This window comes from Chiloscyllium plagiosum, unplaced genomic scaffold (genome assembly GCF_037043375.1).
Source record: "Chiloscyllium plagiosum isolate Xiang-an unplaced genomic scaffold, Cpla_swu_hap1 HiC_scaffold_20, whole genome shotgun sequence".
In the NCBI taxonomy this organism is placed as follows: Eukaryota; Metazoa; Chordata; class Chondrichthyes; order Orectolobiformes; family Hemiscylliidae; genus Chiloscyllium; species Chiloscyllium plagiosum.
The window spans coordinates 38,009,136-38,036,649 of NW_028270158.1; the positions used below are offsets into that span (position 1 = coordinate 38,009,136).

The 27,514-nt window shown below is 39.0% G+C and overlaps 1 protein-coding gene across 3 annotated transcripts in view; it reads right to left on the minus strand.

Annotated features, from left to right (window-relative positions):
- Positions 1-347: 347 nt before the first annotated feature.
- Positions 348-27,514, minus strand: part of carhsp1 (calcium regulated heat stable protein 1) — a 110,710-nt gene continuing 83,543 nt past the window's right edge. For 2 of the 3 annotated variants that reach the window (XM_043711592.2, XM_043711596.2), the window contains exons 3-4: positions 18,987-19,109; positions 348-2,895 (exon numbers count right to left, since the gene is read on the minus strand). In XM_043711592.2, the coding sequence (XP_043567527.1) occupies positions 2,736-2,895; positions 18,987-19,109 (283 nt within the window). In that variant the 3' untranslated portion in view covers positions 348-2,735. The remainder of the gene's footprint in view (positions 2,896-18,986; positions 19,110-27,514) is intronic. The other variant, XM_087997817.1, reaches the window with a different exon arrangement.

Genomic DNA, 27,514 nt, shown 5'->3' on the forward strand with positions numbered 1-27,514 from the left:
TGGGCTCTGTAATACTCATATCCAATATGTCAAATATTTCTCGTACTTATGTAAATGTAAAATCTTCAAGGAGACATAAATTCTGAAGAGCTTTGTTTTGTTTACTCAATTTGATGATCTGATGTAAAATCATCCATCCAGGTACGGAAATGATCATTCTCCAAATATAATTTTGATCTTTAACTATCTTGCTTTACTACCATCAGATATTATTGGTGCCCGAAAAGGGTATGTTGTTCAAAAAGTAATGTCAATATCTATAACATTTCATAATTTAAGTCCTGGTGTTTTTTTTAGTGAGTCAAAAACGGTTTCTTTAAATCAATGCAAGAATTGTCATTTATTCAAACATTTTATACTTTTATTTGCCCCAAATAATCAAATGCATGAATAGCAGTTTACACGTAAATATCAAAAGGCACGTTGCTCCTCAAAGTTAACTCAGATTCTAATTTTATAGTTCAAATGTAACGGATTGTAGCTGAAGTACAATGCACAATACATCAATACAATATTCATATGTATAAATATAAACTGAGGACTGATTTTGCCATGGGGGTAAAATGGATTCTGCTTCTGTTTTGTCCAAATAGTGTTAATCAGAGACTAAGGCACTGAAGAATAACCAAATTAAACATTCTTCACAAAAAGCAAGATGTTTGAAGAAGACACAGCAACATAATTAGTCTCTTCTACATCAGATGCCTTTTGCAGGCAGTGCAATAAATTCTGCCTTCACTGGTATTTTCCAATGAAAATACAGGAGGCATCCAGGATCCAGACCTTTTCTGGTAACAGCAATGATTTGGGTTTTAAATCAATATGCAGAGCAAGTTTTTCATTGCCTTCTACTCATGAATTGAGAGTTTTCTACATTTAATATTGACTTAGAGCAGTTTAAAAGAAAGGGAAGTGAGGGGGAGACTTGTGGAAAAAAAAAATCAGTCTCTAAACCGAAATCAGTTGACTAGAACCCTCGACTCTTAATATAGCAGAGAATTAAAGTCAAGAAGAATTTATTGAAATAGACTTTTAACCTGATCTTCTGGTAGACACTAACAGTTAGACACAAAATTGTAATGTTTAACCAGAAAAAATGGTAAAATTTTCTTTTCCAAATAGGTTCCACAACATGACAGTAACGTTTGTGCACAAATCCTTAAAAGCTTATCTTACACTACAAACCAAACATCTATTAATTTTAAATGTAAATTCATTTCTTCATTATACTGTTAAGCTTTTGGTAACTTTGAATAAGAAACAAAGGCAAATTTGACAAGGAATGCCTCACTAGCAGGATAAATACAAGTAATCAACCTCCATTTTTAATTAAATGGATATGAACATCAAGTGGAAATAATATTTTCCTATCTCAGACTGTCACTCACTATAATTCCACCACCCATTCGTTATCCATTTGAGAATCACAACATTGAACATAGTTTGGTTTGCTTGATTGATTATCTTGATGAAAGGTGTCAGATTTAAAAGTGTGCAAGACAATTACAGCACTGAAAAATTCAATTTTAATCACAGATTTGCAAGAGCTTATGTTGTCTTGTAAAAAGGCACAGGCAAAAAAAAATTGTCAAGCTATTTTTGCCATATCACTTATAAGGACAACTTTTTATTTTAAAAAGTTGCCCAGTTACTAATTACTGCAATATTCTAGATGGTTGACCAAAAATAAAAACTCATAAGAATGTGATGGGTGTGCCATATTTTCTTTAAAGCCAAATACCTTCCAGATATCTATGTGTATTTATACTAATAATCTCAGTTGGTATATGCAAGTTTCACAGCAGTGAACAGCCACCTTATTCATACTTGTATTCCCAATCAGGCAATACACCATAAAGTTATAGTAAGAATATCTGTTTTCTTTAAAACTGTACTGATTAAAAACATTATGTGCTGAGTGGTTAGATCCCAGCCAGCCAGAAATTAGCAGTGTTGAATTAATATGGGTACAACTGTCAAAGCGTTCTATGTATTGAAATATCATAAACCTTTTAACTAATGTACATTATAGAACATTGACAATACTGAGTGATAAAGCATGATCACATACTCCATTGAGTTCACATAAAGATTGAATTGAAAGAGGGGAAACCGTAGTGCTCTTTCATCTCCTGCTGGCTAGTTTGGAGAGGGTTATGGCACAGGCCGATTACCTGCTCACACGATGAACCTTGAGCAATGGATCATGCAGACCAGAGCAGAGCTAAGATGAAAATGTTAGAGGGTAAATACATTTTTAAATGATTAAATCAATAAATTACACGCATGATTGACTGTGTAAAAGATTCAAATGGAATTAAGGCTAACTAAGTGTGTAGGGCAATGCAGTTTGAAATACATTTCCAACTCACAGCTGCTTCATAATAAAATGCAGCTTCCAATGTGCTTATTTCTGAGTGACTTAACTATTCTCTGCACACATTCTTTAGATAGAGAGGGGACAAATCATGATTCCCTGATACAAAGTTCTATGTGTACATTCACCAGCTCAGAGACTGTAGTGGAAATTTTGGAAGGTGTGAGTGATGTTGAAACTGATAACCAATTGTCGTTTAATGAATAATTTTTATATGTTTAGAACACGCACCTTGTAAAAGAAAGTTTTAATCTTTCAAATACTCAGATAGAATGCCTACTGCTCAAACACTTAACTCTGATATTTGCTCATACTTAAACCTCCGTGCTGGATAGCAGGTTAGGATAGTTGACCATTCTTATAAGTTGACATGTCCAGACCATGTTTCATGCTTTGTTCCTGGTGCTTGGTGGGTGATGACCACTTCGACAGCCTGTACCTTCTCATTTTTGGGAGGAATGGAACAGAGCTTGTAAGAGACCTCATCCCCCTCCATTGGGACATATTCTCCTTCGATACTGACATGAAAAAGAAAGAACACATTCAACTTAAAGTGCCCACTTGCATGTTGTAATACATAAAAGTAGGGCCAGGAAACAATGTAGCCACTAGGCCTAGTCTGACTTTTCACATTCAAAAAGATGGGGACTCAGTAGCAGACTTCCAAGATTATCCACAAAATATTAGTCACACGATTAGTAAACACGCACTTCTTTATGCCACTGTCTATTACCATAGTTCCGCTTTCACAGCACCAGTCCCCATCTGAAGTCTTGTGCATTTAACAATAGAGAGACAAGCAGATTCTGATACAAACTGGAGCTCCTGTGACCACGATGAAAATATTTGAAATCGATTTGCTATGTAAAAGTGAAGGCACATGTGAACTAACTAGTGTGAAGTGTCCCAGATTAGGAAAAAATATCATTAGCAGGTTCTTCCCCCACCCTCTTTTCATTCCAAGCGAGAATACCAAAGTTAGCAACACACCCACACACACATTTATCTAGCTAATAATTTCAGTATTTGAAAACTGGAAAGTATCTGATTAGAGATGATAAGACCCTTTGGCCCAACAAGTCCACACCAACCCTCCGAAGAGTAACCCCACTCAGACCCATTCCCCTACCCCATATTTACCCCTGACTAATGCGCCTAACACTATGGGCAATTTAGCATGGACAATTCACCTGATCTGCACATCTTTGGATTGTGGGAGGAAACCAACAAAGACACAGGGAGAATGTGCAAACTCCACAGTCTGCCGAGGCAGGAATCAAACCCAGGTCCCTGGTGCTGTGAGGCAGCAGTGCTAGCCACTGAGCTATTGTGCTGCCTGGTCTCCTGAAATACTTTAAACATTTTTGGTCCCATTATCCAATGGAGAGACATAGTGACATTGAAGGAAGTCCAAAGAAGATTCATTGGGTTGATTCCAGGTATGAATGGATCTTCTTATGAGAAGTAGTTACATAGGTTGAGTTTGTGCTCATTGGAGTTTAGATGAATCAGAGATCTTATTGGAAGATACAGGATACTTTGGGGAACTGACAGAATAGATGCTGAGAGATTGTTTCCCCTTGTGGGACAGTGTAGGACCAAAGGGGTCAATCTCAAAGTAATCCAGTTAGGACAGAGATAAGGAAGAACATTTTCCTCTTTGCAGGGTAGTGAATGTATGGAATTATTTGCTGTAGACGTTAAGTCATTGAGTATAGTCAAGGTTAAGATAGACAGATTTCTGAAAAAGGGATCAAGGGTGATGGGAATAAGACAGGAAAGTGTAGTTGAGGATGATCAGATTAGCTATGATCTCGTTCAATGGCAGAGCAAACTCCATGAACCATATGGCCAACTTGTGCTTTTACACCTTATAGGAAGAGCAGGCCATTCAGCCCTTCAAACCTGCTCTGCCATTCATGGCTGATCATCCAATATTCTCCCATATTCTTTCATCCCTTTAGTTCCAAGTGCTAAATACAACTCCTTCTTTAAATCAAACAATGTTTTGGCCTTGACTCCTTTCTGTTGTAATGAATTCCACAAACTCAGCACTGTGTGAAAAGAATTTCTCAACTAAATGATTTATCCCATTGCCTTAGATTGTGACCCCCGGTTTTGGACTCCCCACTACCAGAAACAGCCTTGCTGCATTACCCTGTCTAGTCCTGTTAGAATTTCATAAGCTTCTATGTGATTCCCCACCCCCTTATCCTCCTGTGTGTTGGGTCTTATCAGTGGGTTAATGCACAAATGAAGATGCCCTGGTTAATGAAAATATAATGATCAGTGAAAGACAGCAGGTGTTAACTGACAATGGATGGCAAACATCAGAGATAAAAATCAGAAAATGAACTGACTGTTCAAACAAAATAAAAAGATAGTGAACAAACAAAATGTAAGCAGGAGATGTGGAGAACAGAGGGGTGGATTCTTCCCCAGTATGACTGTAATTCTGAGTGAACTGAATGGGTTATTTCTCTATGGTAACCACAGTATTAACACTGGCCTATTATATTTCTAAATTTGTAATGTCAACTTGGACCTTACAGACCAACATTTCTAAAAAGTAGCATTGGATTTCCACCTGACATTACAAAAGATGGTCATAAATATATAACCCACATTAGAGTACCTCCTCAGAATTCTACAATTAGAACCTGCTATTTGTTACAGTAAACTTCTTTTCTAGAAATTTCTTGCTATTAACAGGCCACTTTTTTTGCAGTAAGGACATACTTTAATTCTACTAATTTGTTGCATTGTTCTGGTTGTTTGTACAAAATCGATACCAAGGGAACATTCAAACGTTTGCTAACATTTATTAGCAGGAATGGCCAATATTTTGCAGCATCACAGAAATTGATCTTGTCATATGGTGCACCTTAGATTGAGCAATTACACTTGCATTAAATTTTATTACATTCTGAAAGAGCTAAATTATCCCTAACATTCACAACATAGGCCATTATGTAAAATATATTCTTCATTATTCTTCCCTGCAGACCAGACATTACACTTGCAAGTATTTCAACAAGATTAAACCATTTCCCTTCACCAACTAAAGGCACTTGAATGAAACAACTTTCTTTTATTAATAAAAATATTATTTTGAAGTTTGAAACATTAATGTCTTATTTATTGAATTAATTTCATCCTCTCTCTTTGCTGGAACAGAAACGTTTATCAAAGTTAAGTGCCTTATCCAAGATTGGCTAATATGGAGCTGGGTCGTGTGGGGATCTCGAGACTCTGTGGCTTTATGGAATTCAACTCTCGCAACCAGTTTTTCTCCTGTTCGCAGAACCACAGAAACCCTACCGTGTGGAAGCAGGCCATTCAGCCCTTCAAATCCACACCTCCTACAAGCTTCTGAGAAGAAACAAAATCAAAATTGCTGAAGAAACTGAGCAGGTCTGGCAGGATCTGTGGAGAAAGCAGAGTTAATGTTTAGGGTCCAGCAACCCTTCTCCCAAAGGTTCTGAGAGGGCTCTGACAGGGTAGATGTTGAGAAGATGTTTTCACTTGTGGGGACATCTTAAGCTAGGGGACATAGTTACAGAATAGATGCGTAGAATCAGAATCCCTACTGCTTGAAAGCAGGCCATTTGGCCCATTGAGTCTACACCAACACTCCGAAGGACATCCCTTCTAGACCGACTCCCCTACCCTATCCCTGTTACCCTTGCACTTTCCATGGCTAATCCACCTAACCTACACATCCCTTGACACTATGGGCAACTTAGTAAGGCCAATCCATCTAACCTGCATATCTTTGGATGAAACCAGTACACTCAGAGGAAAGCCACGGGGAGAATGTGCAAACTCCACACAGTCATCCAAGGCTGGAATTGAACCCAGCTCCCAGGTGTGGCAGCAGTGCTGACCATTGAGCCACTGTGCTGCCTTTGATAATTATACACAATAATTATAGGAGTTATTTATAAGGCAGTAGGCCCTGGGAAATGTTTTCAATGCATTCAGGACTGTTAACTAGGTCTGTACATTTCAAATCAAACAAAGAAAGTAGTTTGCTCAGTTCATCAGCTGTTAATGTGTGCACCACCCTTGCAAGGTCAGATTATGAGTGCAAACTCCAATGTAGAGACATAACACATAAACACACAATACAGGCAGACACCAGTCCACAAAAGAACCCTCATGGCAACATTTGCAATTCAACAGGGGAATTCTGATCAATATTTATCCTTTATTTGCATCAGCAAGTAGCTTATCATCAGACTGCCTGTGGAACCTTGTTGGCTGCTGATTTTCTGCATTAAAACAGTGACTTCATTTCAAAAATTACTTCAACGCTTCTAAATCATCTTGGTTTACAATCAGAGAAAATGATGGGCAATACATATAAATACAAGTCATTTCTTCCTCTTTAGTTTGGAAAATAAAGTGGAGCAAATAACAGGTCCAAGTAGGAGAACAATTGAGAAAGTGCAACTGCAAAAGTCCAATCCATGAAGATCGATGGGGTCATTAAGAGTCAAAGATAAAGGTGCTATCTAGAAAAAGGTGGTTTGTCTCTTTGAATATCTGGCTCAGCAAGAAAGTTAACAAATGTGGAATAGCATGAAAAAACTTAGGGGCACAAAATAAATATATTCTCAGAAGGCAAACAAAATGTTTAAAGAGTAGAGCTCATTGGTGGGTAGAAAGATTAAAATTAAACTGAATCTTTGAAATTCAATTAAATTATACTCATGACGCTTAGGATAATTCAAAAACGTAGTGGTAGAGTCCCTACCTCCAGACCAGGTTCAAGTTCCACCTGCTTCAGAAGTGTGTAATAACATATCTGAACAAGTTGTTTAGAAAACAAAAGGATAATTTGAAGTATGAAAAGTCGAGTAGCGAGGTGAAAATGAAGACTAAAAGGAAATACAAATCAGGCTAATGTACAACTTATGAGGAAGTTACTGGAATAAATAAGGACAGAGTCACTGGGCTCTTGATAAATTTGAGCTGATTACAGGAAGCTAACATGGGTTTGTAAGGGGCAATAAACTTCTTTGAAGCTTTTGGGGAAATAATTACAGAAATCTACAGGGAAATAAATGTCAACGGATGCAACTTATTGAGACTTTCTGAAGGCAGTCCACAACGTTCTACATGAGAGACTGAGGTAAAAAGGATAGTGCATGGAATTGAAAACAGATTTAGATCCGATTAGAAGTAGATCAGGTGATCAAAGTAATTACGGGTATGCACCTGAAATGGGATCTAAGTGACGAGAGTCCCACAATGATCTGTGCTGGGGCCTGACTATTCATTGGACGTGGAAGGAATGCAGTGCAGATACACAAGAATATCACCAGGGTTCAAGGGTTAGATCACGAAGAGTGATTGCATTTACAAGGCTTGTATTTCCTTGAGTAAAGAAAGTTATTGAGGGATTTGAAAACTTGAAATAGCTTAATTAATAATTTTAAATTGAGATTGGTAGAATGTTTCTTACCAAATATATTCAGTAATAAAGCCAAGACAGTTAAGATGGACTTCAGATACAGATCCATAATGATATTCAAAGATTGTAGAATCAGCTTGTGAGGTACTGAATGCCCAATCCTATTCTTCTAATGCTATGATGTGATCTTAAGCAGCATGATCCTGGTGGAACATAAACTGAGCATTGTCAGCAGACCATTAAGTGGGAGGCACTGACATAGTGGTACATTCACTGGACTAGTAATCCAGAATTTCAGGCTAATGGTCTGAGGGCATAGGTCCAAAATTGAAAAATGGTGGTGGAATTTGAATTCAATAAAATTCTGGAAAGAAGGCTAATCTATCAATGACCATGGAACTGCTGTTGATTGTCACAAAAACATATCTGATTCACAAATGTCCTTAAGGGAAGGAAATCTGTATTTACCTAGTCTGGGCTACAAGTGACTCCAGACCCACAGCAATATGGTGGACTTGTAAATGCCCTCTGGGCAATTACGAATGGATGATAAATGCTGGCCCCAGCCAATAACTCCCATGTCCCATGAATCAATATAAGCATATTGTAGTTTGACTATTGTTGAATCTTCCTTTCATTTCACTGATTATAGGGAGGTGGCCATTGGGTAGCATTTGGCCTTTTATTTTTATGTGAGATGTACATGGGCAATCTTCCATATTGTCAGGAAGATTCAAGACTCTGATGGATTGGAATACTTTCACTGGGGGACAGCTGGTTTGGACCATAGGTCTTAAGCACTGCAGGGTGGGATATTATCAGTGTTGAGCTTATGCTGTGTTTTGAGTGCTTCAGTGATCCTTAGTGCCTGAATCAAATTGAATAATCCACTTGGCAGGTTTGTCTGAAAACACTTGAAAAGGCTTGAACGTTGAGGTTTGCACCCACATGCTGGGCTCCCCTCTGGTGAAGAGTGGGTTTGTGCACAGAGCTGCCTTCTCTTGTTGGTTGTTGGTTTACTTTTCTCCAACCAGTCCTGTGAGGTATCATTTCAAACACCTTTGAAAAATTATTTCACACTCCTCTGAACATCAATATGTGGTGCATCTACTGCATTTCCTTCTGTAAGTCACTTGTCAAAAAAAGGTGTTAAATTTGTCAAACATTACTTTCTTTTAACAGGTTCATGCTGACTGTACGATTAATGTATGCAATTCTAAATGCTCACCAATTTTGAATTGGGTTTCCAGCGATTTTTCCCCCACAATCGCCCTTAGATTAGTTTACCTGTTCTTGCTTCTTTTTTGCTTCTTTTGTGAATAGGAGCAGTTCTTTTTCTGTGGTTCTCTTACTAGATAACTCTCTACTAGACTTGGATTTTTTTTCTTGATCATCATTTGTAAAAGAAAACAATGCAAGGTTTTTAGCATCTCCTTTATATTATCATAACTTTTTAAACTTCCTTCTTCATCTTGAGGTGCTTGTGAAACTCATATACACTAGTCAATCTCGTATTTCCTTGAAGACATTAAGGAACTTGAAGGGAGTCCTGGGACATGGGATTAGGACAGGAAAATTGAGTTGCGGTAAGTCAGCCTTGATCTTATTAAATGGCCATATTTTTCTTAAGTTCTTAGAACTGTCTTTATTTCTGGATTTGACGCTATCCTGCAAACAGCTGGTCACTTTCGCTCAAACTAAATTACCTTCCCTACAAATAATGAATTGCAAGTTGCTCCCTCTAAGATGAGGAGTGGCAGCAGTGCATGAATCGCTGATAAGCAGTGAGAGGAAGCAGCCTTGGTTGCAGAAGATGGTAGAAGTTATTTAAGAGGCCGCTGTTGTGTCAGAGGTTGTGGGAAGGGAAGTAATTGTTGGAAAAGTAGACCAGGTCATTGAATATTTTTAAGGCAGTGACAAAGTGACTGACCCCCTTGGTTTTAAAAAAAAAAGCAGAAGTTTCCTGGGGTCAATAGGAATTTGGAAGTGAAAACTGTTACGACACAACGTTGAACCCCCTCTGTTAATTGAACCAAACACCTAGAAAAGCTCACCTCACCTCGTTATCTGTTCAAATATGAATGACAGAGAACTCCCAAATTCTACTATTTTTTAAAAAATCAATTTTTTTAACTCTAAAAGTGAACATTAAACAACTATTCACAACTCTAAGCCCCTCATTCTCTGAACTGTTTATTACCTACCTCCAACTCTACAAAAATTTGCTGTTCCAATAAGACATTTATTAAAATTACATCAACTTAATTTCAAAATCACATAGCCGTTGTCATCTTCTGTAACTTCACTCTTCTGGCTTTTGAATTCCCTGAGTCATCATCTTTCTTTTTACTGTGAATATGTTTCATGTGAAAAGGTACCTTTGATACAGAGTGCTTCCTAATTTCTTGGATCTGTCTCGATGGCAGTTGCTCTCTCTCCAATTTTCAAAATGCTCACATTTCTATACTCCCAATGTCAGATTGTCTCATTGGTCTGATGTAGGCAAAACAACAAATTCAAACTCGATTGGGTTTTAGTATCCTGGGGCATAATTTAAACTGATTGGTTGAATTCGAATTGTTGTCAAAACAGCAATCAAAAATCAGGTACCCATTTCACACCAAATGTGACATATTTTCAATTTTACAGTACACTATGGGACTGCCATTTCATCATATACACAGGTGCTTGTATGCTCTCAGTTCAAAACAGCATTCACCCTCTCTTAAAGGTACAGTACACACCTTCAACTTTATAACAAAATGAACAGATTAATCTTGGTCTTAATGAAGTTGCAGCAGGTTTGAGGGACCAAACAACCTACTTCTGCACCTATTTTGAATGTTCGATGTCACAAAGGAAATGGCTCTTTTGTTCTACTGAAAGCAAATGGGAAGATGAACTTTGTGTCATTGAGCTACAGGTGACTGAAAATGACCTATTCAATGCTGAGGCCATTTGAGGCTGAGAGAGCTATTGAACAGCCTGGCTACCAAAGAGGTGATAATGGTTGCCTCTACAAAACCTACCTGAGGCTTGGTGTTGTTGATGGTCCCAGGCCACAGTGAATGATAGAAAGATGTCACTTACACCGCTTCTTATGAAGTCTTACGTTTTTAACCAATCTACCATGTGGGACCATGTCAAAATCTTGCTATAAATTATTTAGGAGTGCATCAAATGTGCCACACTCTTTGATCTTCTTTGTTGTGCTCCTCCTCAAAAGTTCAATAGCTAGTCAGACATGACCTTCACTTAACAAATCCATGCTGACTCTCCTTGATTAATTTGTCATTTTAATTTGATTTATCTTTGACTTTTTTCCAGTGATTTGTTGACCACTGAGATTACAGTGACTAGCCTATAATTGCTTGAATCATCTCTTCCTTTTTAAACAACAGTGTAATGTTGGCAGTCCTCTGGCATCATGCCTATCACCAGAGAGGATTATCTGGGCACTACATAATCAGGAAGAGCAAAAGAGGATCTTTTTATTTCTACATGAACTCAATGGGGCAACAGGTTGCAGCCAGAAATAACAGTAACATGAACAAATGTCTTGAGGATTTGATCATGGCGGTTGCTTACAGCACAAAAAGACAAGGAAACGTTGCACACCAGTCTCAATATCTGACCATCTAAAGATTGAACTCAATAAGCAGTAATTGCTAAAGATTTGCTGTTAATATTGTTAATCATGAAGTATCCAAACAAAACCTTATAAACCAATTGAAAATCTCTCACTTCTCATTTCACAGGTTAGTGCGTGACTAACATTCAACCTCATCATTAACATTATTGTTCTACAGTACTTTAAAAACACAAACAGGTTTGCCATACACGATCCTTGCAACCACGAGGGGTACATTTTGCTCACATATTCCATTTCCAATTTTTCCCACATCTAATAAGAAACACAGAACATGCATTCAGCAGATTTTTTTATAACTGCTCTCATGAGGAATAAATAGGAGCAGCCCATTTCCTCACAGTCTTTTCGCTCTCCTTTTGTCAAGGAAAAATTTAATTGTTTCCGTCTTCTCTTAGGTCACCTTACACAATCCACCATTTCCTTTCCAAATGGGTGGATAGGCCTACTGTCAATGTCACTCTACTTATGGCCACAAAATAGTAATTTACCCATTGGCTTTCCTTCCTATTCACCTTGTAAACACAAAACATTCTGCCATCACCTTCATACCAGCTTATCCCCAGTGTTCAATTATTCAGCGCGTGCACACACACAAACACACACAGGGACAACTTTGATGGTAATAGCAAAATAGAAGCTCATTTTCATAATGAATATAAAACAATTTTGTATAATTTCTTCAAGGCAAGAAATTATAATTCCTCCATTGTGAAAAGCAATAGACAATTAGTTTTTGCATTTATAAAAGAAATATCGAAAGCCTTTTGGATATTGAGGAACATGAAAGGTTTATGGGGATAGGACAGGAAAATTGAGTTGAGGTAAATCAGCCATGATTAGATTAGATTCCCTACAGATTGGAAACAGGCCCTTCAGCCCAACAAGTCCACACTGACCCTCTGAAGAGTAACCCACCCAGACCCATTCCCTTACCCAATATTTACCCCTGACTAACACACCTAACATTGTCGGCAATTTAGCATGGCCAATTCATCTAACCTGCGCAACTTTGGATTGTGGGAGGAAACCGGAGCACACGGAGGAAACCCCATGCAGGGACTGGGAGAATGTGCAAACTCCAAACAGACAGTTGCCTAAGGTGGGCCTCGGGTTCCTGGCGCTGTGAAGCAGCAGTGCTAACCACTGAGCCACCATGCCACTCCATGATCTTATTGAATGAAGTGCCATATTTTTTTATTTGATCTTAGAACGGTCTATATTTCTGGATTAGGTGCTACCCTGTGAACAATTGCTTACTTAATCTGAAATTAAATTGCCTTCACTAAATTTCTTCCTCCAAGGCAAGGAGTTCTATAGCATGCAGTATGAATCCAGAATATTCAGTAGAGTCTCTATAAATCTTTTGTTACATTTTTGCTCACTTCAAGAGTATTCTAAATATGAAGTTTCTTGAATGAAGTAAATCTTAAATTGTGGCAACAATTTGAAAATAAAGTACAACATGGCACTCTGACGGACACTCTGAGCTGAACCTCTTCCTTCATTGCGTTGCAAAGAAAACCCACAAATTAGATCCCTAAATCAAATTCAAAGAATTAAGTCTCTGCTCACTGACAGGCATAAGCTTACATGAACTAATTCCATAACAGTCCCTTATCCCCAGTATTTCACATTGTCTTATGGCCCTGATTTCTACTGATGACAACAATGTCACGCTATTTATTTCAGAGGCATATTGTCCTCAAATGCAGATCTCAAGCATAACTGGAGTCCTTCAACAGTTTCTACCATAAATCAGCAAAAAAAGTGCCATGATAAACTGGCAAGAAAATCACCCAATAGAGGCTTAATGAAAGCTTGAACATGACACAGACTATTTGCATTTGGAAAGTTCACTGCAGGATGCATCACACACTGCATCAGTATAGAAAACGTGATTAATTAGTTTGGAGTTCCTATCAAATCTGAAAAGTGTGCTTTAAAGAAGTCTTTATTCTCCCCAGAACATGGTGGATGCCAAATCTTTATTCAAAAACAGAGCATGACTATCAGCCATAGAGTTTTAACTGAAATCAAAATGTTGTGCCTCTTGCCTCATTATAAAATCCATTTTAATTGCTCTCCAATATAATTCTTAGGTTTTGACATTTTAACAATGGTATCATCTATTTTCACATGGAATCTTTCTTTGTGAATTGTAAATTACTGCACATTTTTGTTCCACGTGTAACATAGTCCACGTGTAACACAGTCTCTACAGTCACTGAACTCGACTAACGTCAGTACTTCAGTCATATTCACTGATTAGATTTCAGTGTACATCATTTGGTAGAGATTTTCCAGTACTCGACTTCATTTCCATCAAGATCAGCTTTGGAGCTAATCGACATGGAGGGGGAATAAATATCTTTGGACAGTCCGAATTTTGGTCTGCAGGTATTAGACAATGCTTGCTGAATAAATGTTAAATTTTCCTGCCCAGATCATGGGAGGTTCAGCGAATCTCAAAACACTGGCCATAATTTTGTTACTTCTAAAGAGAAATAGGAATATTATCCCTCTTCGTTGTTCCTTGCCTTTATTTTGTAAAAGTTAATAAACCCAAATTAACAGAACAATGTTTTTGCAAAGTTTGTATTTGGCAAACAAAGACAAGAAAATTTGATCTGATTGACATTGTCCATGTCAGTACCAAAAAGAGAGGCAAGGCAAGGAAAGAGGTTCTGCACAGTTAGTACGAGGAACTAGGCACTAAATTGAAACAGCAGAAAGTCAAACGCAATTCATTCTAGATTATTATCTGCACCACAAGCAAAATTGCACAAAGCAAAGCAGACTAGAGAAATGAATGTCTGCCTCTAATGGTAGTGGGGTAGAAGTGGTTTCTAGATGGTGCAGCAGTGCATCAATACAAGATCAAATATCATCTGTTCCTTTGGGACGGTCTACACTCGAACCTTGCTGGGACCAGTGTTCTACTGAGCTGCATAACTAGAGATGTATAAAAGGATTTTAAACTAAATAGTGGAGATAAGAGATCAAATTTGGGAAGATGCGGCAACTAAGAAAAAGTGTGACATGGGAAAAGAAACAATAAAGAGGGGATTTGATTGAAATGTGGAAGATCCTGGGGAGAATTGACAGGGTGGATGCCAAAAGGATGTTTCCTCTTGTAAGAGAATCTAGAACTCGGGGTCACATTTTAAAAATAAGGGGTTACCATTTAAAACAGATGAGAAGGATTTGTTTCAGGAAGTGCTGAGTCTTTGAAATTCTCTTCACTGATAGGTAGTGGAAGCAATGTCTTTGAATATCGTTTAGGCAGAGGCAGATAGATTCTTGATAAGGGAAATGAAGGTTATCAGGGATAGTCAGGAAGGTGGAGTAATCAGATCTATTATGATCTTTTTGGGTGACAGAGCAGGCTCAGGAAGCCGAACAGACTACTTCTGTTCCCACTTCTACGTTTATATATCCATATCATCAGCCATCACAGCCTCAGGAGCAGTTCAGAATAGGAATAAAGCAAATGCTACACGGCTCAGACCTGCAAATTTACCTGTAGCTTCTCACATCAGCCTTCTGCAGATTAAACATTTAGAATGTCTGCTGTCATGTGTGGCAGCAATTGCATAACTTGTAACCAAAATGCAGCTCATTAAGTATCTGCAGCCATGGCAACGAACATAAACCACTCGTCAGAGCAAAAAGGCTGCACTACAGTTCAAACATTTATTGAAACTTGGTACAATTATTACTTGAACGATCAGAAAAAAATGTTAGTTCCTGCCTTGGTAAACAGAACAAAGTTTATAAAAGATATTGCTGGAAAAGCGCAGCAGGTCAGGCAGGATCCAAGGAGCAGGAGAATCGACGTTTCGGGCATAAGCCCTACTTCAGGCTTATGCCCGAAACGTCGATTCTCCTGCTCCTTGGATCCTGCCTGACCTACTGCACTTTTCCAGCAACACATTTTTCAGCTCTGATCTCCAGCATCTGCAGTCCTCACTTTCTCCTTATAAAAGAGATTGTCCAAGGGGTGCTCATCCTTGTATTTTTCAGGGTTAACATTGATCTCAAGCGTTTGTCAACAAACGTGTTTTAATGATTTGTCCAGCAGCAACTGAGGGAGACAAATTAAGAGGATTGAAATAATGTAGAACACTGCAGAAATTCAACAGGCAGCATTACAACTTTTCCAGTGTTCTCAGTTTTTGTTTCACTCTTCCAGCATCCACAGTATTTCGCCTACATTAAAATGCTTGTTTTAAACTGAGGAGATCTGAGGAATGTTTTAAGCAAACATAGACAAGGTGGCTGTTATGGCTGCTTAAAAATATCTGTGTTGGTGACTCAAGCTTTCATTTCGTGATGGGAACATATAAAATAGTTAGTTCCAGGCCTTTCTGTAAACTCAAATGGAGCATCTGCACTCTGTGGTAAATCTGATCTTCTTCTTAGATACTCACCAGTAAATATATTCAGGTGAAAGCATTAAATAGAGGAGGACCTGGTCACATTAATTATAAAGCTCCAAACATAATATTACTTACACATAGAGATTTAAGAAGAAGCCTATGAGGACCTATGTTGTGACTTCAGTTGTTTCCCATACACATAAATGATGTGTATTTCCATAAACATAAATGATTTCAGGGAAAATCATTCTCATAGAATCCCTACAGTGTGGAAACAGGCCCTTTGGCCCAACAAGTCCACACCGACCCTCCAAAGAGTAACCCACCCAGACCCTTTCCCCTACCCTGACTAATGCACCTAACCTACACATCCCTGAATACTATGGGCAATTTAGCACACCAATTTACCTAACCTGCACATCTTTGGACTGAAGGAGGAAACCCTAAGACCCGAAGGAAACCCATGCAGACACAGGGAAAATGTGCAAACTCCACTAAGCCAGTCGCTCAACGCTAGAATCCAACCCAGGTCCCTGGTGCTGTGAGGCAGCAGTGCTAACCACTGAGCCACTGTGTCACCCTGCTTTTTTTTGATTGACTTCTTGAAGTTGAGACAGTAGCAAGCAACATAGATAAAGGGGAACCTGTAGATGTGCTGCAATATGGCCTCCAAAGACATTTGATAAGTTGCCACACCCAATGGTTACTTTTCAAAATAAGACTTCATTACGTAGGATCCAGCACAATATTATGGAGAGAGAATAGGTTATTTAGCACGAGGCAGAGAATAGGCAGGAAGGGATCATTTTCAGGTTAGCAGGATGTGATGGATGGATTGCCATAGGGATCAGTGCTGGGATCTCAACAATCTACAATTTATATCAATGACGTGACTGAAGGTACCAAATGTATGGTTGCTAAATTTCTAGATGATATCAAATTGGATTATGATACAGAGAAACGCACCAAAATACAGAAAGATAATCCCAGCTTGCAGAGTGAATCGGAAAATTATATTCAACATGGCAAAGTATTTTTTGTTCAAGAAAATGAGGAGACCACATGCATGAATGGCATGAAACTAAAATGAGGAAAGAGACAGCAACAGAGATCTGGGAATACATAAGACAGCATCAGCTGGTAAGGAATCAAATGGAGAATTTAGAAGGAATTTCTTCACACATAGTTGTGAGGAAGTGGAATTCACTGTCATATAGATTGATTGAAGAAGCAAGCAGCACCACACTAAAAGGAAAGATTTGATGGATGTGTGAGGAAAAGACAGGGTCAGGAGCTGAGTGGCCATTGTGGAAACAAAACTGAGCAACAGTAAACAAGCTAGTGCTGCTTGATAACACTATCGACAACTCCTTCAGCACACTGCTGTTGATCAAGAGAAGACTAATGTGATGGTGACAGATTGGAGTTCTCCAGTTATTTGCAGGAGGACACGCCTGGGCAATTCTTCACACAGCAGGTTGGATACCAGTATTGTCACTCTACTTTCATGGCATTGCTAGGGTGGGCTACTTATTCTGCAGCATGCCTTCAATACCATTGTCAAAATATTCTGAATACCCATACTATTGACTCTACCAGCTGAAATATGACCTCCAAGAGCGAAAGAGAAGGGGGGGAGGGGGAGAGAGAGAGTCAGACAGTGTGCGAGAGTGAGTGTGAAATAAACAAAGTGAGTTTTATGGGTGGAAGTAACAAAAACTGGGAACCATAGTTTACCAGCACCAATCCTTAGGGTTCCCTGAGGTGACCCTATTGACTTGACAGGACTTCTGGTTCTTCAATCTCATTTCTCCAGGTTTCTTCACTGCAGGGCAATAGGTACCCAACTAGGAACTATGATACTTTGCAGTCAAAGGCTACAGTTGATAGCAACTGGTGGTTTTCTTCAGAATGCAGGTAAGCTTACTACAGGAAGAGAGAGACACACCACCTTCCCTTACAGCAGTTCCAAGGCTTCTCCCTGTATTGTTCACACCCATGAGCAGTTCAGCTGGCCAGGAACCGTACAGGGAGTGCTCACCACGGTATTGACTTTTGCCATCCACGGCTGGTCATATTTGCACAACCTGCATGCTGCTTGCTGAATCTCACTCGATAAATACCTTGACCCCTCCACCATCAAGCCCGTCACAAACACCTTTCCCGACTGCTTGAACAAAGTAGTTGTATAAACATTGTATAAATGAGTTTCAAAAGCTTGTTTTTATAATAATGTGGCAATTCCCTCCACAATCCTTGGTTTTAAAATAGTTGCTGCTTTTCCCCCTAATTAGTCCACAATCAATAATACAGGGAAAAAAAGTATGGTCTTTATAACATGTGAAGAATTTTACCTGTTTCTGCCCCCCAAGGCACCAACTCAACTTCTATTATTTCCAAATATTTGAGTCTTTCTAATTTCCCCCAATAAATATGTACTGTTTAAAAGTACTGAATCAGTTTTTTTAACATTTCTCCTATTTACCCAATCTTAAGCTGGCTTTCTATTCACACCTACGGAATTGTACTTAAGTTTTAAGATTCTTGCTTTGGACTCTGCTAATGCCACTTTCAAAAATTTAAGATGGAATTAAATAGTGTTTTGATCACCTCCCCTGCCCCAGGATGCTTCATTGAGAGACTACAGATTAACCCCATCTCATTACATAATACCAGAACTAAGACAGTTTCATCCTAGCTGGTTTTGCAACTTATTGTTTTAAGAAACTGTCATGACAGCACTCTGCAAGGTCATCGTCCACACATCGTTCACCATCTCATTTGTTCAGTTGTTATGATTAAAGCTACCCATGTTTATTACACTGCTTTGTTAGAAGCTCTAATTATTTCTTGCTTAATGCTGTGTTAACAACTCTTAGGGGGTGAATATACAGATTCTACCAATGCTTCCTGAATGCAACCATTTGACTGATTTTTTTTTTCATAACAGTACACATAAGGACCATTTTAAAAATAGGAATATCTATAAGATGATGTCAGTCCAAGATGCCTATCGCTACTGAACTGACTGGTTATCAATCAATGAGTCACTAATTTGGCCTAGGTTTAAAGGAATTCTCTTTCTTTCATTCTCTTAATAATATTTGTTTACGTTAGCCTCATCATATAATTCAGACAAACATACTGAAGACAACTTACTCAGAGATGTGAACAAAGATATCTGGTCCTCCATCCACAGGGGTGATAAATCCATGACCTTTCGAACGTGAAAAGCATTTACAAGTTCCTTTGAAGACTGGTCCTTCTGCTGCTCGAGCAGTTCTGTAACAGAATTAGGAATAATGATAGCTCTTTAGCTGCATTATTTAGACTGTGAAGCAATCCTATTAACATGATACAAAACTTATGCTCCATAATACATAATTACTATGCTATTTTGCAATTTCATTATCGGTCACATTTTCACTGGTAACAAATTTGTAGCGAGTGGATCAGAGCCCTGCTCTGAAACTCAGATCAGACTCCATTGTATAAAATATTCACCAAGAGTCAATTGCTATGCTGCAGTATGTTTACATAAACCCAACAAAGGAGTATTCAGTATGAGATACTTAGATTAGATTAGATTAGATTACAGTGTGGAAACAGGCCCTTCGGCCCAACAAGTCCACACCGACCCGCCGAAGCGAAACCCACCCATACCCCTACATTTACCCCTTACCTAACACTACGGGCAATTTAGTATGGCCAATTCACCTGACCCTGCACATCTTTGTGACTGTGGGAGGAAACCGGAGCACCCGGAGGAAACCCACGCAGACACGGGGAGAACGTGCAAACTCCACACAGTCAGTCACCTGAGGCGGGAATTGAACCCGGGTCTCTGGCGCTGTGAAGCAGCAGTGCTAACCACTGTGCCACCGTGCCGCCCACTGTGCCACCGTGCCGCCCACTTGCAAACACGTTTTTTAAAAAATTTGGAGCTTACTGATTAGGGTTTAAATTTAACATCAGCTAAAAACTGAAGGGGAAGGCAAAAAAATTATCTAAAATGTGCAACACAAAGGCTGGTGATTTGGCTCCAGTGGCTCATTTTCACAGTATTCTCCTCCCATTTGACTTTGTCTCACCTTATTGGAATATTCTGTACTCCTTTATCCCTCACATACCTATCTGGATTCCTCTAAAATGCACTCTGTGATAATTGCCTCAACTACTCTATGTGGTAATGAGTTGCAATTTAGAACCTCTATTTGTGGAAGACTTTTCCTCATCATCTGTTATTAGTTATAAGTTATATTAAAGAATGCTCCAAACCTCAGCTAATTGTACAATAACTTGGTTAAAAATTACACAACACCATGTTATAGTCCAACAGGTTTATTTGGAAGCACTAGCTTTCAGAGTGCTCGTCCTTCTTCAGGTAGTTGTCTAACACCAGCTCCTCCACATCATTGCTACAATAAGTTGCACCAGCGTCCATTCACCCTGTGCTCACCAATATACACTAGCTCCCTCTGGTAATGCACATCAATTTTGAATTTTTAATTCTGGGTTTCAAATCCTTCTTGGCTGCTGGTCAACTCTGTAATCTTTTCCAACTGTAGAAACCGCACTTCTCTGCACTACATCAACTCTGCCCTCCTCCTATCCCTGTCCCTGTGTAAAAAATGAGGAATTAACATTATACAGAGTTTTTTAAAAAACACTTAATTGACATTTCAGAGTTTTAAGGAGTGAAACTATTTACAAAACAACAAAATACAGAAAAATTAGAACTAGTAATGACTTCTGAAAGCAAAAGGATCAGATTTTGCGATTTCTGTCAAGTTATGAATTAAGGGACTGTAAACAACTCAAAAGTAGCAGACATATTAGGTCAATGCATATTACAGTACAAATGTCATTCTGGTCACTTTTCAACTGTTAGTTTGTTATTGTCCATGTTAACTTAGAGACACATCTAGGGGTTCTCTCGCAACAAACTTTTTTAGTCAATAAAACAATGTCCTGCATATCATTTTCTTCAATGCCCAAAATATCTCATTTTGTCATTTGACTCCACCACTGCCATTGACAAGAGCTTTGACAGTACTTTGCATTGCAAATTGTCCTCAACTATTATCAACTCAACAAACATCAAACACAACAGCACATTTTGCAAACACACCCCAAATTCAAGCTAGCCCAACCAAAGACTGGCCTAACTGAGCAAACTATGGTCCCCATTCAGGCCACATGGAGGCCTGAAAATATTTATGGCATCTCAAGTCCTCTTCCAAACTCTGCTCAAGCAGTACATGCACAGTTCTCACAACTACTGGCCAGATGGACTGTGGTTCTCCCCAAGCCCAACTTCCCACAGAAACAACACAAGCAGCAGTTGGTGCTGGAGTTATCCCAAATGTGAGGATGCCCTTCCTATGACTGCAATTCAGCTGGTTCATTAGTCAGTACTTATATCAGGGCACAACAAGGATTAAATTTTTACGCAAGCTTTCCACTTTGTTGTAATCATCTGACACACTTTGTAAATAACATCACTTTCTACAACATTATTTCTGACCAGTGAAATTGCTCACAGGTGGTCTGGGTCATCAACTTAGCTGCCATGTTACCTGGTAAACTTTACTTTTCTATTTTGGTCACTGCTCAAAGACTCACCCTTAGATTCAGAGGTTCCAAAACACATGCCATCAGGTTGGACAATGGTAAACATCAACAGAATGTGAGGTGTGTGGATCAGGATCTGAGGGCTTTATTACGTGCCAGTGAAATCAAGAGTGAAAGTGTCTCAAGTGGACCACAGTGAGAACAAAAGTGAGCACAGGAGCAAACAAACCCAAACTCATCATACTCTGGTTTTTGCCACATTTTGTCAGCAGCTGCAGCAGAGACTTTGAATGCTAGCCCGCTAGCCTCAACAATGCTGATTAAAATACTAATCCCAAACTGACAAAATGGAGTTTGTAACATTTAATCGGTTTTTATTGTGTGTATTGTTACTTAAATGAAGCATCTTTTTTTCTCAAAAAAGAAGTTTGAGGCCTCTTACTTTCTTGAATCTAACAGTAATCCATATAGTGACTGTACTCAAAGAACAATGCAGTTGTATACAAGAAACAGCACAGCACAGGAACAGGCCCTTTGGCCCACCAAGGCTATGCTGACACATGGCACCTTTCTAAACTTTAAATCGTTTGCCTCTATAGGGTCTGTATTTCCTGCCTAGTCATATATTTTTCAAGATGCTCTTAAACATTGCTATTATATCCGCCTCCGCACCTCCAACGGCAGTGCATTTCAATCACTTAGCACACTCTGTGTAAAACAACTTGCCTCATCCATTTCCTTTAAACTTCCCCCTTTTACCTTAAAACTTATGTCCCTTTTTAACTGACATTTCTACCCTGGGAAAAAGGCTCCAATTATCCATTCTATCCCATGCCTCTCATAATTTGGTAAACTTCTACGAGATCAACCCTCATCCTTCAATGCTCAAATGAAAACAAATCAAGTTTGCCCAATCTCTGCTCATAGCTAGTAACTTCCAACCAGGTGACACCCTGGTAAATGGTTTCTATACTGTCCCCAAAGCCTTCACATCCTTCTGGTAGTGTAGCGACAAAAACTGTACACAATATTCCAAATGTGGCCTGACGCCCTGACCGATGAAGGCAAGCATGCTGTATGTCGGCTTGACCACCTTATCCATTTGTGTTGCTATTTTCTTGGAACTATGGACCTGTACACTTAGATCCCTCTGTATGGTGATGTTACTACGAGTTCCGCCATTAGATCTCCCAAAATACATCACCTCACATTTGTCCAGATTTAAATCCTTCTGCCATTTCTCCGCCCAAGTCACTTGCCTGTCCGTATCCTGTTGTATTCTCCGGCAATCCTCCTCAGTATCTGCAGCTCCCCGGATCAATGTGTTCTCTGCAAACTTACTAATCAGGCCACCTACATTCCCCTCAAAGTCATTTATATATTTCACAAACAACAGCGGTCGCAGCACTGATCCCTGCAGAACACCACTGGTCACAGATCTCCAGTCAGAAAAACACCCTCTCACTGCTACATTCTGTCTGCTATGTCTAAGCCCGGTCTGTATTCATCTTATCCATTTACTGTGGATTCAATGTGACTTCTACTTTGTGTATCACCCTGTGTTGAGGAACCTTATCAAAGGCCTTGTGAGTCCCAACAGACAATCAATTGCCCTTCCCTTAATCATCTTTGTCACTTCCTCAATGAACTCAATCAAGTTTGAGACACACCTACTTCCCCACACAAAACCATGCTGCCTATTGCTAATAAGTCCATTTTTTCCCCCAAATGTGAGTAAATCCTATCCCTAAAAATCACCTCCAATAATTTTCCTACCACTGACATAAAATCCACTGGCCTGTAATTTCCTGGATTATCCCAGTAAAACATTTTCAAAGTCCTTAACTGTTGGTGTTTAACATCATCAAACCCTTCCTTTCAACCTGACCCTACCTTGAAAACTGTGACCACATTGCAGATTTTCACTGAATTAAAGAAAGCTTCTTATATTCAGGTTATTGTATTTGTGATCTTTAGACTTGTGACTTCTTTGCATTTTATTGATTTCAAATCAAACAATTTTCAAAAAAATTGTTAAATTGAATAAGTAAACAGAAATTAAACCTGGCATTGTCTGCATATTTAAAGTGGCCAGCGCAGCAAGATCAGTTGTCTGAGCATGGAAGGGGCTAACTTGAAATTGGAATCCATCTTTAATTGCCTGTTATTGTTTGGCAGGTCCAAGCCTTAAGCATTGACAAGCAAACATCTTTCATTGGTACAGCAGTGGCAATGTGCTGTTTATACTATAAGCAAGATGTTATGTTAGCCAAGACTTTCTGCACTGTAGGGATTATGATTGTATGATAAAATAAAAACATCGTAACTAATACAGAAGTATTGTTTCTTATTAAGAGGGGGCACAAATTGCTGAGTTCTATTCCATACTCAAAGCAGTTTTGGGAACCTCTGATCAAAACAGGTCTTGGGGATCATTTATCTAAAGTCATTAATTAGTGTTAGATGTTGCTCAGTTTGTCAGATGTTGGCTATCTCAGTTTTTTGTCAATAATCTCTCCTGTTGCCGCTACGTTAGAAACACAGCAGGAAATGTGGATATCTCTCTCCCGTCTGTACTTCTAATGATTCCTTAGCTGTTGAGCTATACAAGATGCAATATTCAAATGGGAGATGGGACATAAATTCAATAAAACATGCAAAGCTATTTGCTTCAATCGATTCTCAAATGATCTATCACAAGGATACTTTTCAAATAAAATTGACTTTCCTTATGACTCATCCCATGGTGGACTTTTTTTTTAAATCTATCAAGCCACACAAGACCAGGAAAACCCTAAGGAAGCAGCGAGGCAATAGTGGTAGATATGGTGGAATAGAGTCCCCTCAGTAAGCTTGGCAATTAGAGAAAGGGGAAAGTGAAAATAAACATCAATCAGAATCCTGCTCCTGTTTCCCATCTGATGACTCACGGAAAATTGCTGTCAGTAATGATTCACGTCAGCTCTGTTGTTACGAAAAGAATAAGACTTAGGCATTGACTTCAAGTATAGCAAAGATGATTAATTGTCACAATAGGCCAAGTGCATCAAAAGAACAGAGATCCAATGATAAAGAAAAGTTTCCTTTTATTCTAAAGCCATGCACCAACTGATGTGAAACAAGATTTCAACTGTTGTTACATGTTCTGCGTGTTAATTATAGCTTGATTACAATTGAGAGATCAGCATTCCAACATTAAAATGATGTTATTTCGGGAAGTATTTAGCACTGCTTGTTAACCTGTTCTTAAACAGGGTTTAATATTAAAGATTTGCATGACCAGCCGAAACGCCAGTTACACTACACTAAAAGATGGCTACCACGCAAATAACAAACCAACCCAAGCAATTTAACTTCTACAACTCAGTTGAAGGATCAAATGCAAAAGTGTAAACTTTGCTACTCTCGCAATTAATTTCAGAAGTTTCCCTCAGAAAAGTACACAAATCATAAACATTCCCAAAATAGATCAAAACGTAGATCCAAAACTCAACAATTTACATAAATTATTATTATTTTGAGTTATGTTTATAGTTTAGCTTTGCTTTATTCTAAGCACAGGTATACAATCCTTTATCCGAAATTCTGAAGTCTGAAAACCTCCAAAATCCGAAGTTTCTTTTGTGAAGTATTTTTCTGTATAACAAGGTTGTTTGGCATGTGAACAGGTGACCCACCTCCACGAAGATGTGACATGGCACAGCATTGGCAGGCCTCAATGCTTGTACTGTTCACACATGGGTCTGCTGTTTGGTAAGTTTTTTTTTATTTCACTGAAAACGTCATTTATTCTGAAATTTGAAAAATTCCAAATTCCAAAAAACTGGCTCCAAGGACTTCAGATAAAGGATTGTGTGCCTGTAGTTATGGGAAATGATGATCCTAAAAAGCTCCTCACTAACTCAATTACAACATTATTTCTAATTAAGCCTCCAACATCTGAAAACATGCTGATGGGTTAAAAAAAAAGTCTATATGTGTTAGACTGTTTATGCTCCACAAACCAGGTTAGCAAATACTATCCAAGTACATATTGGGTTCTACAACCAAACTATTGACATTCCTCGAAGGAAACTTCACTGTTATCGAATCTCTAAAATAAAAGGGCTCAGACCTGGGCATCGGATTCAGACTCAAAGGCAACCCACCGCCTGGTCAACCTTGCAAAGTCATTCTCAGGGCTACCTGGAACCAAGTGCAGAGCTGTTCCAGTAACAGGAAGAGTGACTATCTGATCGGTGATGGGTCAGTGCTCCATGATGAACACCACTTGAAAAAAAGTGTTAAGTAGCTGGCAATATGACCACTAACTGAGCTGGCAGAGTCAAAAAGTCATTGTTGCCAAATTGCCATGGAGCAGGTAGGGAGACAAATAGTGCGAGGGAGTAACCTTGCTATCTTTGTCATCCCCCATCTAATTGTCACACAAGTAATCTGGCCATGTTGGTGTTGGATAGAAGTGACCAGCAATTCACGTGCAGTTCACAACTTATCTTTATATAGTGTCAACAGTGTTGTGTTGGGGCAGATGACGAGCTCATTTAAATCATAGGCAACAGCAAAAATGCAATTCATTACAATCACACCCATTACATACCTCAGTCCTCCATCAAAAAATAATGTTAATTCTGGTTCAATGACAGCATAGAAATGCTTCCAGCAGCAGCAGCAGGCATAGCTGAAAATGAAGTGTCACCCTGATGAAGCGTCACCCTGATGAAGCTACAACGCAGTTTTTCTAATTTGGTTGTATGCACTCCTATCAATAAAGTCACGTGGTTCCTGAAATCATTCCAGAGGCCAGAATCTCATCACAAGTCACCCCATATTTACAAGTGGAGAGTCCTCACACTGATCCAAGTCCCCTTAGAGTGAACAGGATGTCTGACACTCCTGTTCTTACCTGTCAGCCCGGGCTCTCTGATTAGATCAAATTAACAGCCCCAATCAGGAAACTCATATTCTATTAAGTCCATCTGACTCACCTCATTACAATCACTGCAGTTGCATGACCAGCAAATCAGAGCAAGGCTTTGCAATCTGCATCTGTTTCATGATGCTGCCCACAAAAAGGAAAAATCTCATTTGCCCAATTACCACTCATAGTTCAGCAAAGTGACTGAAAGAAGAGTTGACAGTACTATCAAAGGAATTTATTCAGAAGTACTTTGCTCACTGATGGCCAGTTTGGGGACAAAGTGGGCAAGGATTACAACATGTCAGGTGCTGGTGTTTGTCATTGCTTAGACATAGGAATGCCGTGGTAGAGCCCCCATCTCTGAGCCAGGTGGCCTGGGTTCAAGTCCCACCTGTTCCAGACGTGTGTAATAACATCTCTGAAGAGACGGATATAGAAATATCAATAGGAATTCAGGGGATGGCTCATGTAGTCTGAGCAAGGAGGCCTGGGTTCAGGTCTAACCCTGCTCCTGAGGTGTGAAATAACATCTTGCACAGGTTCATTGGAAAATATTTTTTGGTTCAGTGATAGTGCGTTGACTAGACCAGCATTTATTGTCCACCCAAACTGCCCAGAGGGCAATTCAGAGTCAATCATATTGCTGTGGGTCTGGAGTCACATGTCGACCAGACTAGGTAAGGATGACAGTTTTCTTCCCTTAAGGGCATCAGTGAACCAAATGGGTTTTATCCAATAATCGACAATGGATTCATGGTCATCATTAGACTCTTCATTCCATATCTTTACTGGATTCAAATTCCACCATCGGCCATGGCAGTATTCAAACCTGGCTCACTAGATTAATAGTCCAACGATAATACCACTAGGCCATTGCCTCCCCTAATACTTCTCTCCCCTTCTTTTAACTTAGTGTGCACGCGAATATGTGTTAAATGTGATGTTTTACTATTTTCTTCAAGTTAGTAGGTAATATAATTCCTCTTTCTTTCACTCAAGAAACCTCTTGAGTAGGGGAAACACGGTAGGGCACTGTAGGTCTAGAAGCTGCTATAGGGTTAGAGGAGGATAAGGCATTACAGGTTTAACCACGAGCTTGAGAATTTTAAATAGGTGGTGTTAAGGAATGAGGATGATGTGATTGAATTGAATTGAATTGAATTGAATTGAATTTATTGTCAGATGTACTGTGGTA